Consider the following 12,931-nt stretch of genomic DNA (forward strand, 5'->3'; position numbering starts at 1 on the left):
TTTGCCCCGATGACAACTTTTAGCTTTAAAATAAATTATAAAATCTGGAATTGCACCTTTTTCTTTTCTTCTTTTTTGATGCTTCAGTATCTGAGCCTATATCTAATTTGGGACAGTTTGTCTTGAGTGTTAAGTAGAAAAGTGTTAGAGAATAATGATCAAACATATTTGAATGGGTGCTGTCCTGTGTGTTGTCTAGACTTCCTGAAATCATTTGATTGCTGCTGGTGGCAGAATGTTTGCGTATACTTTGAATTCAGAGGGAGGGAGGGAGGGAGGGAGATGTCTGTGGGAGATTTTCAGTCATCCAAAGGGGCTTTTTCAAAAGGCCACTGCTTGCTTGACGTCAGAACTGAAGAAGCTTCTTGGATGAGAAATGAAACGTCTGCAAGCAAAAACAAAGCAAGTCCAGTGGCCTTTTGAAAAAATACCTTTGGGAGAGAGAGGGAGAGGCAGAGGGAAAGATCTTTTGCCTTCACTTGCTCTCCTTTTTGGGGAACTGCCCTTGCCATTCTACTGTATCATCTAAAATTCTACCAGCAATATTCTTTCTGAATTGAAAAACTCTACAGTATTTATCAATATACAGATATATAGAAGAAAGCATAAGTGATTAGAACATTAAAGAAAACTTCTTTCTCTCCTCAAGGATGCCTTACAAGAGAAGTATAATCAAGAAGGCTTATTTCCTGGGCAACAATTTAAACCTCCCAGAAGACCATGGACACTGCTCAACTTTCTCTTCTGGGCTGCTGTTCTTCTCTCTCCTCTTTTCAAATTTGGCTTTGGAATTTTTGCAAGTGGATCCCCTCTTCTGATTCTTGCATTCCTCTGCTTTGTTGGGGCAGGTATGTTCACGTATGTTCACTTCGTGAAAATGTTCACGAAGCCAGTTGTCTGCATTTTATCAAGTGGCCAATTCCCTCAAAAGTTACTTGTATAGTCAGCTCAGTGACAGGATGGGGAAGAATGGTGTTTACAGTATTGAATGCCTTTTAATATTTGCCCAGCTACCTTTTTACATTCATCCCAGCTGCATAGCTGTAGTATTCTATCTTAAACTCCTGGGAATTTTCATTGCAAGTTATCTTGAGACTTTGGTTGACGGAGGCTTTTCACTAAAGCACAGCAGTTGCTATATCTGTAACTGACTACTTTATTCCTTATTTGAACTTTTATTTCTTATGTCAAATTCACATGCAATATATAGTTCAAATTTATTCTGAATATCTATGTTCAAAGCTACTCCCTAATCTAGACATGACAAACTCAAGGCCCCTGGATCAGATCCAGCCCACAATGTGGTTAGATCTGGCCAATGGGGCCGTCCTGAAAATGGCAAGTGGCCTTGAGAGCTCCCCCTGGGCGTCTGCACGGGAGGCAGTGAGTGCGCAGGGGTTGGTGCACAGCTGATCTGTGATCAGCTCCATCTGACTCCGCAGGCTGACTGTGTTCCAATTGTAGTGGAGCAGTGTGTAAGCCCAGCAGCAGCGCCACGCCTGCCACCTCCGCCTCCTGGCCTCTCCCACTGGCCCCGCAGCCCCCAAAAGCCCTTCTCTTTCACCAGGACAGCTTCTGCCTTGTCGCCACTTGGGAAAGCCATGACCACCAGCTGCGCTGCCACCCTCTCCCCCTTCCCTCGTCCCTTCCTAGGGAGGGAGGGAGGAAGGAAGGAATGATAGGGAGGGCCTGCCTTAGTACGTATAAGCCTTTTATCAGTTTTGTATTACATTGGGAAAGTTCTGGCCCTCAAGTAAACCACCAAGTATTTGGAAATGCCAAGAGTGAGGAAGAAATCTAAAATTTAAATTCTGAAATATATAAAATCTCTTAACATCTTTGCACGATTGTGTTCGAGGTTTCTTTTTTCCTAACAAGTACTTATTTAAGATCTAGTTGCCAAACCGTTTAGCCTATTGAATTATCCTGCCTTAGCTCAGCTGATACTCAAGAAGCTGATCTGGCTGCAAGTCATTTATGCATGTTAAGAATTTCAAAGATGGTCTTCTTTGCAAGTGAGCAATGCAATACAGTGGTGGGATTCAAAAATTTTTACTACTAGTTCTGTGGGCATGGCTTGGGGGTGTGTGGCTATTGGTCATGTGACTGGGTGGGTCAAAAGAGAAACTCACTTTAATAATGCTGTTGGAGCAGGGGGTTGGACTAGATGACTTCCGAGGTCCCTTCCAGCCCTGGATTGCTGTGTTGTTTCAAAGCATTCTCTGAAGCTGCGTCTAGTGCCAGGGTTTGTGGTCCTTCCTTCCTTCCTCTCCCTCCCTCCTCTCCCTCTATCCATATCTCATTCACTTTCCACTTATCCATATGTCCATCCATCCATATCTCATTCACTTTCCCTTCCCTTCCCTCTTTCTTCCTTCCCTCCTTTTTCTTTCTTTCTCCCCTCCCTCCCTCCCTTTCTTCCTCTTTCTCCCCTCCCTCCCTCCCTCTTTCTCCCTTCCTTCCCTTTCTTTTCTCCGCTCCTTCCCTTTCTTTTCTCCCTTCCCTCCATCCCTTTTTCTTTCTCTTTCTCCTTCCCTCCCTTTCTCCCATCCTTCCCTCTTTCTTTCTCTTTCTATCTTTTGCTGCACCCCTCCGGATCCCATTTTGGGCCTACCAAGCCTCGCTGGAGCCTCAGGGGAGCCAAAACGGGGCTGGGGGGGGGGCACTGCACCCCTCCCCTGCACCCTGCTTTGGGCCTGGGAAGCCTCCCTGTACTTACCTGGGATCCAGAACGGAGTGTGTGGGGACTCCTGGGAGGGGCAGTGTGGGTGGGGCCAGCTGGTCGTCAGGACTACCAGTTTGCTGAATTGGATGTAAAATTAACATCCAGTTCGCTCAAACCGGCTGAATCCCATCCCTGATGCAATACATCCCTACCTTTTGATATTCAGCTTAACACTTGTTCATGGGGGCTTAGTTGTACTAGTGAATCTAGGAAGAGACCCCTTTGTTAATAGGAATGATGTTGACTCAAATTTTGAGCAAGGGTTTATCTCAACCATCGTAGAAATTTGGGATTTACTGACCCATTTTTCTTCCTTTGAAGAGTGGTTCTCAGGTAAAATGTGGCAGTAGAATTGCTTTTTCTTTTCCTAATACCTGATAGAAACATCATTCGTTTTACAAAAAATTGAATGTATGGCTAAATAATGCATATGTGTATATCCATTCATTTTGTAAAATTACAGATTTGATCTTGGGTGTAAGAGTTTGTTATTTAAAAAAACTCATAGAGAATATCCAATCTGAAGTTTGGATTGTGTTTGAATCTGTATGTGTACATAAATTTTGCTCTGAATGTTGAAATTACTCCTGGAATAATGCAATCTTTTTTCCCTCCTATACAAAGTGTCCTTTGGAGGCCGCAGACTGATAGGAGTAACGGAAATAGAAAAGGGCTCCAGCTATGGCAACCAAGAATTCAAGAAAAAGAAATAATTTTACAGATGCATTTTGACTATAAAAGACAGTGGTATCAAATTAACTTCATTGGAAAGAAAGACACTTAGAAAACTTACCTTCTTTTCTTATTAACTGCTAACTAACAATACTTGAGCCAAGACTGAAGAATTTGGAAGATTCAAGAGACATGGAAAAAGTTGACTACTTACCCGACCAAGGATCCTTGTATTTGTAGTTTTTGAGAGAAATTTGGGCTAACCTCATGGTTGTTTTTTTTTTGTAGCAGATAGGAAGATGAATTAAGAGAGGGAAATACAAGCATCTTCAGATAACTTTATCTTTTAAGAGTGTCACATTTGCTTTGCAAGAGAAATTATGGAATGTTTCTTCTTGCTACAGCAAATCATAGTGTCTAGTTTATTTACAAATGTTTCTTGTGGAAGATTTCACTTGGGAAAAAAAAGCTGTATCATTCTTCCAAGCATTTTATTTTAAAGGTATTTTTATTTTAATAATTATTACCTTCCACAAAAACTGGTATTTTGATGATAGCATCATCCAACAGATAAATGCATACTTTCAACCAAAACTTCCTAAAACTTAATGCACTTCTAGTCTCTTTCATTTTTGCACATTTTTCTACTCAATGTTATCCTAATTAAAACTGAAACATGTTTGGCTCAATTGCTTATATAGATATTGCTTTGCTTTTTCCTTTCTTTGAAAAAAAAAAAAGTGACATGACGAGCCAGTAATTTAGATCTGCATATCTCAGAGTGTTCAGTCTCTGGGTCTTGAGAGTTTCTTCAAAATGTCTCTTTTGCTCAAAGTCTTCTGCATGGTGTGTTATGAAACACATGAAAAAAACAAAACAGCACGGCACTATGGAAAGATCTTGCATTGAGAACTAGGGGATAAGCTGGTACCTCTAGGACTCAAACCTGATATATGCTTATTTGAAAATATTTTAAGCTGCAATCAGAAGAGATATTTTCCAAGTAAACATGTTGATGGGGTAGGATCTAAGTTGCCTGGTTATCCATTTATGTTGCCATGTAAACCAACAGTTGCTTTAATACCTAAACATTGGAGGTTGGGGTAAGGTTATACCTTTCTTACAAATTTTCTGCCATGCTAATGTTACAATAATGTTTTTTTTTTTAATTCTCACTGGCTTGGAAATATATCTAGAGGAGCTAAATAGCTTTATGTGGCATCCATATCCAATTCCAGTGCATGGGCGGTGCCTCCATTTAGAAAGCTATGAGGCTGAAGTGGACTGCATGCCAGCCAAATTTAGACTTATATGGCAGCTCTTTAATGGATTTTGTATGTAAATAGTTTACCACCAGGAAGAAACCTCATAGAATCTGCGTGCTGATATCTTTAATCTGTAGCTGTGCTGACTGATGTTTGCAAATACTTAGAAAGGAAGTATTCATTTATTAGCATGTGGCCATGGTTGTTTCCTTTTTTTTTTTTTTTTGATGTTGGAAAGAAATTTGACATCAGCTCAATCCATCCATACCTACATATATACAGAATCTGATTCAGCTTTATAACTATAATTCTTCATAAACTTAGATCTTTATCTGGTTTATATTATTTGAATAATTCTACTAAATATTTTTTCATAGCCAAAGGTAAATATGTCAGATTTTACCTTCAAACATTAACAATACACTTAAGGTTCTCTGTCTTTTGGAGCTCATTTTAAGTGTTTTCATGGTGTATTGATTTTACAGTTTTGTAACTCATCTCTAGCAGTGGGAACTACTACAGAAAAGTTTGATGCACAGTCATTTATTTTCTGCAAGAATACATGCATCTTTAGAATATAACTTTTTGCTGCATCATTCCCCTTTGTGCTACTAGACCCAAAATAAACTGTAATCTTTCTTACAAAGAATCATATTCACCTTGTCTCTTAAGGACTGAGAGCTCTGATTTACTTCATTGTAAGTTGAATAAGTGATTTGGGTGGAAGGGGCAGAATCAACACATGATGTATTATTCACTCAATAAATAGTTTTGTTTGCATTTGTTTTTAAATCATTAAGAATGATTCTTTTTTCTGACTAGGCAAACTTTTTTAAAGCTTGATAAATAAATCCTGCTTGTTGGAAGTTTTTTTCCCTTTGACAGATGGTATAGAGTTGCTTTCTGACAAAGATGTTGAAAATACTTTAACAAAAGACAAGTAGGAAGGTCTCATATTTTGTGTTGCAATTATAAGGAGTTTTGTGCTGATAGATTAAAAACCAGGTATTTTGATGGAAATAAATGGGACAGGGTGGGATTAGAGGGAGGGTCATTGAGAATATTGCTGCTAGGAAGAATAAGCAAGTGTCCCCTTTCTGCTTAGGGCATGCCTATTATGGGGAGGACAAACATATTGACATAAAACATTTCTGTTTTACTTTCATATCGTAACATACTGATCATACTTTCTTTTAAAACCATGGTAAATTTTGTTTGAAGTCTTGAAAAACACATCCACTTCAACAACTAAAGTGTATAACACTGCACAGTGATAGCTCATCTTTTTGGTTTGTCTTTCAAACAAATAAGCAGAGTGTATGTGAAAGAGTATTTCTGAAAATAGCAGTGTATGGCATAAAGAATATCAGTTTCTTTGGATTGGAACAGTAAGAATAGATTTTATACTTTCCACTATTTTGTTCTTGTTTAATAGAACATAGCCTGTATATTTGACTATGAAGCCCTTTGAGAGCAATAATAAACAAAATATATCATAATTTTCTTTTCCTTTTTCTTTCTGGTCTTGATTATTACATTTTGATCATCATTCAAATATGGCAATCTTTCTCGCTTCTTCCTTTATATATTCAATGTTCTGCTTGGGGCTTGGATGTATTGGATTAAGTTGTAGGTATAAAAAAATAATGAGGATGGCATTCGAAGAGCTGCTAGAGGTAAGTGGAAGGACTTGAGCATGAATATGAGGATTTTCTTTTTTTTCTTTCTGTGACAAATATTATTAACCCAGTTGGCTGGTTGGTTAGTTAGTGGATTTATTGAGTTAACTTAAGCTTGGTAATGTAGCTTTTTTAGGACAACAAGGTGTTCTTGTTCATCAAAAAACCCAGTTCACCTGATCCACTGCCAATTGCCTATACAGAGCTATGGTAGCTGTGCACTTCATTGGAGCTATATTGTTAACTCAAGTCTCCTACAATTTGATGCAATCTGGCACCCTAATCCATAGAAATATTCACAGAATCATAGGACTGGAAGAGACCTTGGAGGTCTTCTAGTCCAACCCCTTCTTTACCCATTTGTCTGGAACATTCAATCTTTTCTTGAAAACCTCCAATGATCGAGTCACCACTCTGAGAGGCAAGCCAGTTAGTTTTAATTTAATGCTTTCATTTAACTAGGATTTTTAACATTACATCACAACACTTTCCATGTACACCTCTAGTCTAAATAGTTTTAAATCACATCCCAAATAAGAAAGTTAAGATAAGACTACTCAGATGAAAATAAATCAGAAGATCTGTATATTTCCAGTATCTAAATGAAGAATGTATATTTCATTTCATTTTCACAAGTAGATTATTTCTTGACTAAATAGGCTGGGTTGTACAGAAAGTGGATTTTGCAAGAGTGAATATTGGACATCTGTAGAAAGATAAAATTTCTTTGTAAAAATGCACTGTTTCCAATTGTTTATTATTTGATTCTGTGATACTGTAGAACAATGTGGACTGACAGAAGAATGAGGCGTTTGTGGACAAGAACTGAACTGCTAGTGAGCTGGCCTAAGACAGATAATCCAGTCAGCATTCCTATTTATTTCTCTCCCATATTGTTAACTTCCCCCGCAGGGCGAAAGGCAAAATCACACCTCTGTCAGTATGGGGACTGATTAACATCCACGAGAGCAGCATTTTTCAATTTAGCAACTTTAAGAAGTATAGACTTCAAATCCCAGAATTCCCTGCTGGGCTAGTTTCCCCAACAATAGGATGCTTTGCAGTGACCCTGTTTAAGGCACATCCAGAAAATTGGTCATTTGCTGTCGTCCATTCTGAAGATAGCAGAAAAGCGCCTCAGCATAATTTGCTCTGTCCCCACAGCCAAACATTCTGCTTCAGTTACAAGGCTAGTAAGTTACACACTCCTATGAATTTACGGCAAGTTAAGGTGTCAATTGATAGATTTTCCTGCCTAAGGTGTGTGTGTGGGGCGGAATCTATCCAATAATTATCCCACTGTAGGCTGATAGAAGAGGCATGTTTTCATAGATTGCTAGAGTGATGTGATAAGCATAGCCATCTATCCAAACCCTGAAGTATCACTACTGATCCACCTGTCTGGTTGTCAACCTATGTAGATAAAAACATATCCCTCCTGGAAGTTCACTTCAGAGGTGATGGTTATATGGATACTACCGCTCTCCTGGTGTCATGTCAGTCCAACAGCTCAAATCAAAATGGCCAACCAAGGAGTTCAGATGGCAGACACTTCTGGGTGACAAGTCCACAACAGTTATAAATAACCAATAGGAGATCTCAGCCCTGCCATTCATTACCATAGTCATTGCCAAACAAAGCCAAACATGCATACAGCAAGACGTGTCAACAGAAGATGGGAAATGATAATTCTATATCAGATTAGAAACAAACAAATTTAGTGGTCTTGACTGCTAAGTAGACTAAGGAAGACTACATTGTACATATGTATCCATGAAAAATCATTAGCAAGACATCGTCAAGAAAGGTGGAGTGATGGACTTCCGTTTTGAAGGGCTTTGGTGACAGACAAATCCGCGATCGTGCGTGGTTTCTGTCTGGGCTCGCCGCTGGAGCGCCCCAAGCCGGCTGGTTTCGGGGCTAAGCCACCCCGTAGAGGTGGTGAAGAGGGGGGAGACTGCCAGCAGGGTTGAGGAGAGCCGCATCTCTCCTACTCAGTTGGCCATTACTCCCTTTCCCAAAGGCAGTTGCAGCGGTAGTCAGAAATGGCCACCACAAAGGAGAACTCGACTGGAAAAGAATGTGCAGGAGGAAGATAAGAAGTGAAAGTTTTGGCTGACCGGGTTAAATTGTAAAAGCAACAACTAAGGTACCCTGGAATTTAAACTTACAAAAAATAACACTGCTCCCAAAGAAGAGTCGGAAGCAGCGAAGGAAAGTGAAAAGGGAAAGGTTTGGCTTTTTTCTTCTCTCTCCTTCCCTATACTGACAACTAAGAGACTTAAATAAGAAATCAGAAAAATCCGCTTTGACATCAATAGGCAATTAAGCTGAAAATAAAACAAAATGCCAAAGGGATAATAAAGATTTCTGGACATTAAAATTTTCTTTTTCATAAGCAGGAAGGGAGAGAAAAGAATAAGGGCAGGATCTCGAAGAGGGAGGAGACTGCCTGGAATTAAAAAGAATCTACAGTAAAACTTTAACAAGACTTCTAAAAGATACATTTTAACTGAAACTTTGCAACTAAATAGTAACCCCAGGAAGAGAAAGTGAAAAAAAAGAGCAAAAAAGAAACAGCTTGCGTGTATTTGGATTATTTGGTGATCTTTGAATTCTTGGTTATTATATTTGAATGACTAAAATCAATCGGGTGGTTGTTTAAAAATTTATACAATGGCACCACTTCTGGATGAAGTGAAAATGGAACTTAAAAAGTACAAAGAAGATGCACAAGAAGGGAAGGGTTCTTTTGGCTTCGTTTTTCAATTCTTAGAAATGGAGATTTGGAACTATGAGAAACAACAAGAAATGACTGCAAAACAAGAAGACTGGGACAAAGAAGAAGCCATCTTTAATGAACAAGCAATTTTATGTGGGGAAGAAAAAGGAAAGTGGGGAAAGAGAATGGAGAATTTAAGACTTAAAAAAACAACCAAAGAAAAGAAAAAATAATTCAAAAAATAAGTATAATACTGGAAAGCAACAGAAAAGGGGAATACAGAAGAGAGAAATAGAGGTAGAGAGACAAGGGTGTAAAAAGGGGAGAGAGAAGAAGAGAGGGAAGAAGGAAAGGAAAAGAAGTTACAAAGGACCGGAGCAAGATATAGAGAAACAGGACCTATTTAGAGATAATGGGTGAAAATCTAACTGAAAAAGGGATTCTGTAAAGGTACATAAAATTGTATTGTTATATTAGTAATAGAAATAACTTTAGAAAATTGGAAACAATGTATGATTAAAATGAGGGATAAAATAGTTAGTGTAATTTAGTGAAATGTTTGTGAATAAAATAAGTGAAATAAAATAAATGAGAAAATTGAATTAGGAAGGAATGGGAACATTTTAATTAGTTAATGTTTTATAAAATATAAGTGAAGGGGGGGAATTAACTATGGAAAGTTTATAATTGTTCCCATAGAAGTATGATATTTAATTGAAAAGTAATGTTAAAGATGTTAAGACTTTAATGAATATTAATATTAATGATAGAATTGAATTGGAATGGAATGTTGTTTTAATTATATACATTTATAATTTTTCTTTTTTTAAGAATACAGTGTGTATTTTAAGAATGTACCAAGCAGAATCCGAATGGAAGTTATGTATTATATTGAATGTTACAACTTTAGGGAAAAGATATAAAGGCGTCATACTCCAATCAGTAACTACAGGAGAAATTTTGTTTAATGAGAAAAGATAATAGATAATTGAAACAGGACAGACAAAAATATAAATACCATGATTTGAATTGAGATGAGATAATTAAAATAAAATTGAGAAAATTAAAAGAGGGGAGAAGTTATGCAGAAAATGTAAAATAGTAATAAGATATGGAATAGAATATAAAAATGAGCATGAACCTGAATTTGTGTCTGTACGAAGAAATGTAACCCGGGATTACGCTACTTTCAAAAAAGATGTTTTATTTGTATTTTTTTTCTTTGTGAAAACTCAAATAAAATTTACAAAAAAAAAAAGAAAAAGGTGGAGTGATAAATGCTTTTATCTTAAGGATAGACATTTCCAAATTTGGCTTGATTACAGATGACTGCATCCATGCAGTTTTAGCTGTATTACTGAAGTGATCTGCCTTTGCCACCTTCTAGAATTTTCTCCTTTGAATCTCAAATATAACCAAGAAACCTGCAATTCCTTGGTGGTTTCTATCTTATGTATTAATTTGACCTTGTATTGCTTTCTGAGATCAAGTAAGCTCAACTCAACAGAGATTCTACTTTTATGCCTTGCAACTTAAGATATCTATGCTATTCTCACCACTTCTTTCTCTGCTATTTTTCAACATGCTTTTTGCTAAAGTGTCTAAATTGGAAAAAAAAACCACCCCCATTTTTATATTTATGATATAGGGACTTTAATACTGTGTTTTCCCAAAAATAAGACCCAATCTTATTTTCTTTTGGGCCCCAAAATAAGCACTGGGCCTCATTTTTGGGGAATGTCTTTATTTTTTCCCCCACAGGTGGCTGTGCAGTACATCCGGCAAGCTGGTGCCGCCGCCACAAGTGAAGGCAGTGGGTGGGGCTAGGGCAGGCCACCTCCTGTGTGAAAAAGTAAGACAAAGCGAAAGACAAAGCGAAAGACAAAGTGGGTGGGTGTGAGAAAAGGTCTGTCCAGGAAAAAGAAAACGGAAAGGCAGAAAGAGCCAGGGAAAAAGTCACACCCTTCTGCCCACTGGGTCACTTCACCCTTTGGGAGAGAACCAAGTTTCAATCCTGCTTCTGGGGTGGAGTGCAGAGTGGGGCACACGGGAAGCCTGCCCTGTGGACTGCCGGCTGGCCTTGCCTGACCTTCCCTGTCATGAAGGAGACTGCTCCCTCCCTTTCTATATCCTTCCTGCAGCAGCAGCCCCCCTCTGGCCCCGCAATACCGCCCATCTCCATGTCCGGACAGGTGGCAAAGGATACTGTTAGGGTTGCAGGGCCTGCAAAGCCCTAAAGCTGATGGGGTGAGGTGGTGGTGGCAAGAGTCCCAGCCACGGCCACAGCAAGTGACGAACTAATTTTAATCCATTCAAATGCATTGGGGGGCCGTGATTGAAGTAAGGAAGGGAAAGGGAATAGGTGGCCTTCAGGAAGCAACCCTTTCCCCACCCTTAGAAGACACAGAAAATGAATTCATATTCGCCCCAAACATGGTGATTTAAAGCACATTTTTTTTAGTTCGGGAGATTTATAGTAAGAATGTGAGCTTCCCAAAAAGTTTGTAGAGATTCTCAGTCATCCAGGTCATGATTGTTCCAAAGGTACTTTTTCAGGAGGCAACTGGACTTTCTTCTTTTTTCTTTGAAGACGTTTCACTTCTCATCCAAGAAGCTTCTTTAGCTCTTAACAGGATAGCGAGAAGCGAAACGTCTTCAAAGAAAAAATAAGGAAATCCAGTTGTGCTATGTTCTGAAGTTCCCCCTCTGGTACAGTTTCCAGCAGGGGGCGCCCAGCCGCAACCTGATTGGCCAATAGTTTGACAGCCGACTATATAAGGAGCTGTCAAACAGGCCAACAGATGTTGCCTCACGGCGGAGTGGTTTATTCGCTGTTAGTGCGCAAATTCAATAAAGCCTGACCAACCAATTTAGCCGCCTCGCCTCATTCTGTTGTGCGTTTGTTCCCAATACGAAGCAAGTTGCCTCCTGAAAAAGCACCTTTGGGAAAAACCATGACTTGGATGATTGAGAATCTCTACAGACTTTCAGCTATACAGTTTGGGATGAACATCCTTTGAATGGTGTGGGAATAGGAATGGATTTCCAGAGGGGAAAAAATGGCAGAAACCATTTCCAGGAACCAGGAGCATTACTCAGGTGACTCTGAGGACACAGATAAAAACCTCCAAGTGCTTCAAGGACCCTCTAATAGGATGCAAATGACCAGCTGTTTGCAAGGAATATAAATCCTTCCATTCCCCACTATCCTGTCAAAGCTAAAGAAGTTTCTTGGATGAGAAGCGAAACATCTTCAAAGAAAAAACAAGAAAGTCCAGTTGCCTCCCAAAAAAGCATCTTTGACATTCCCAAAGCTTCCTGGTCTCATTCCTAGCCTTAAATACCACTACTGTATTATCTCTCCCAAGTGGGCTAAATATTCTGACATGTTCCATTCAGCAGAAAATCTAGAAGAAGGTCCTGTAGAACAGGGGTCTCCAACCTTGGCAACTTTAAGCCTGGTGGACTTTGACTCCCAGCTGGCTGGGGAATTCTGGGAGTTGAAGTCCACCAGGCTTAAAATTGCCAAGGTCCCCTGCTCTAGAAGACCACGAGGCTGTATTTTAGCCATCAGCTATGAAACATTGCCCAATCTTATTTTAATGCTACAAGACAGAAATCAGTGATACAGCAGACAAAGACATCCATAGATTATCCTGACATCTCCAAATCAAATTAAAATCTGCAAGCAATGAAGAATTTACAATTGTCGGCAAAAAAGTTAATCTCACCGGACTTCAGTATTCTCACATGACTTGATATAAGAATTTACTTGTTAAGATTTTAATATTTTGATATTCTTAAAATGAGATTGCCTGTTTTCATAAAGTTTTAAATATATTTTTATTTTCTTTGGAGTCTACAAGAG

General features: G+C 38.9%; 1 protein-coding gene across 5 annotated transcripts in view; it reads left to right on the forward strand.

Annotated features, from left to right (window-relative positions):
* AGPAT3 (1-acylglycerol-3-phosphate O-acyltransferase 3) overlaps nt 1-6,161 on the forward strand; it is a 117,801-nt gene extending 111,640 nt beyond the window's left edge. For all 5 annotated transcript variants that reach the window (XM_087967559.1, XM_026674032.2, XM_087967557.1 and 2 more), the window contains exons 8-9: nt 650-848; nt 3,350-6,161. In XM_087967559.1, the coding sequence (XP_087823685.1) occupies nt 650-848; nt 3,350-3,438 (288 nt within the window). In that variant the 3' untranslated portion in view covers nt 3,439-6,161. The remainder of the gene's footprint in view (nt 1-649; nt 849-3,349) is intronic.
* The last annotated feature ends 6,770 nt before the right edge of the window (nt 6,162-12,931 follow it).

Source organism: Notechis scutatus, chromosome 5 (assembly GCF_049901735.1).
Source record: "Notechis scutatus isolate UNSWTSFEM ecotype Mainland chromosome 5, rNotScu1.2, whole genome shotgun sequence".
In the NCBI taxonomy this organism is placed as follows: domain Eukaryota; kingdom Metazoa; phylum Chordata; class Lepidosauria; order Squamata; family Elapidae; genus Notechis; species Notechis scutatus.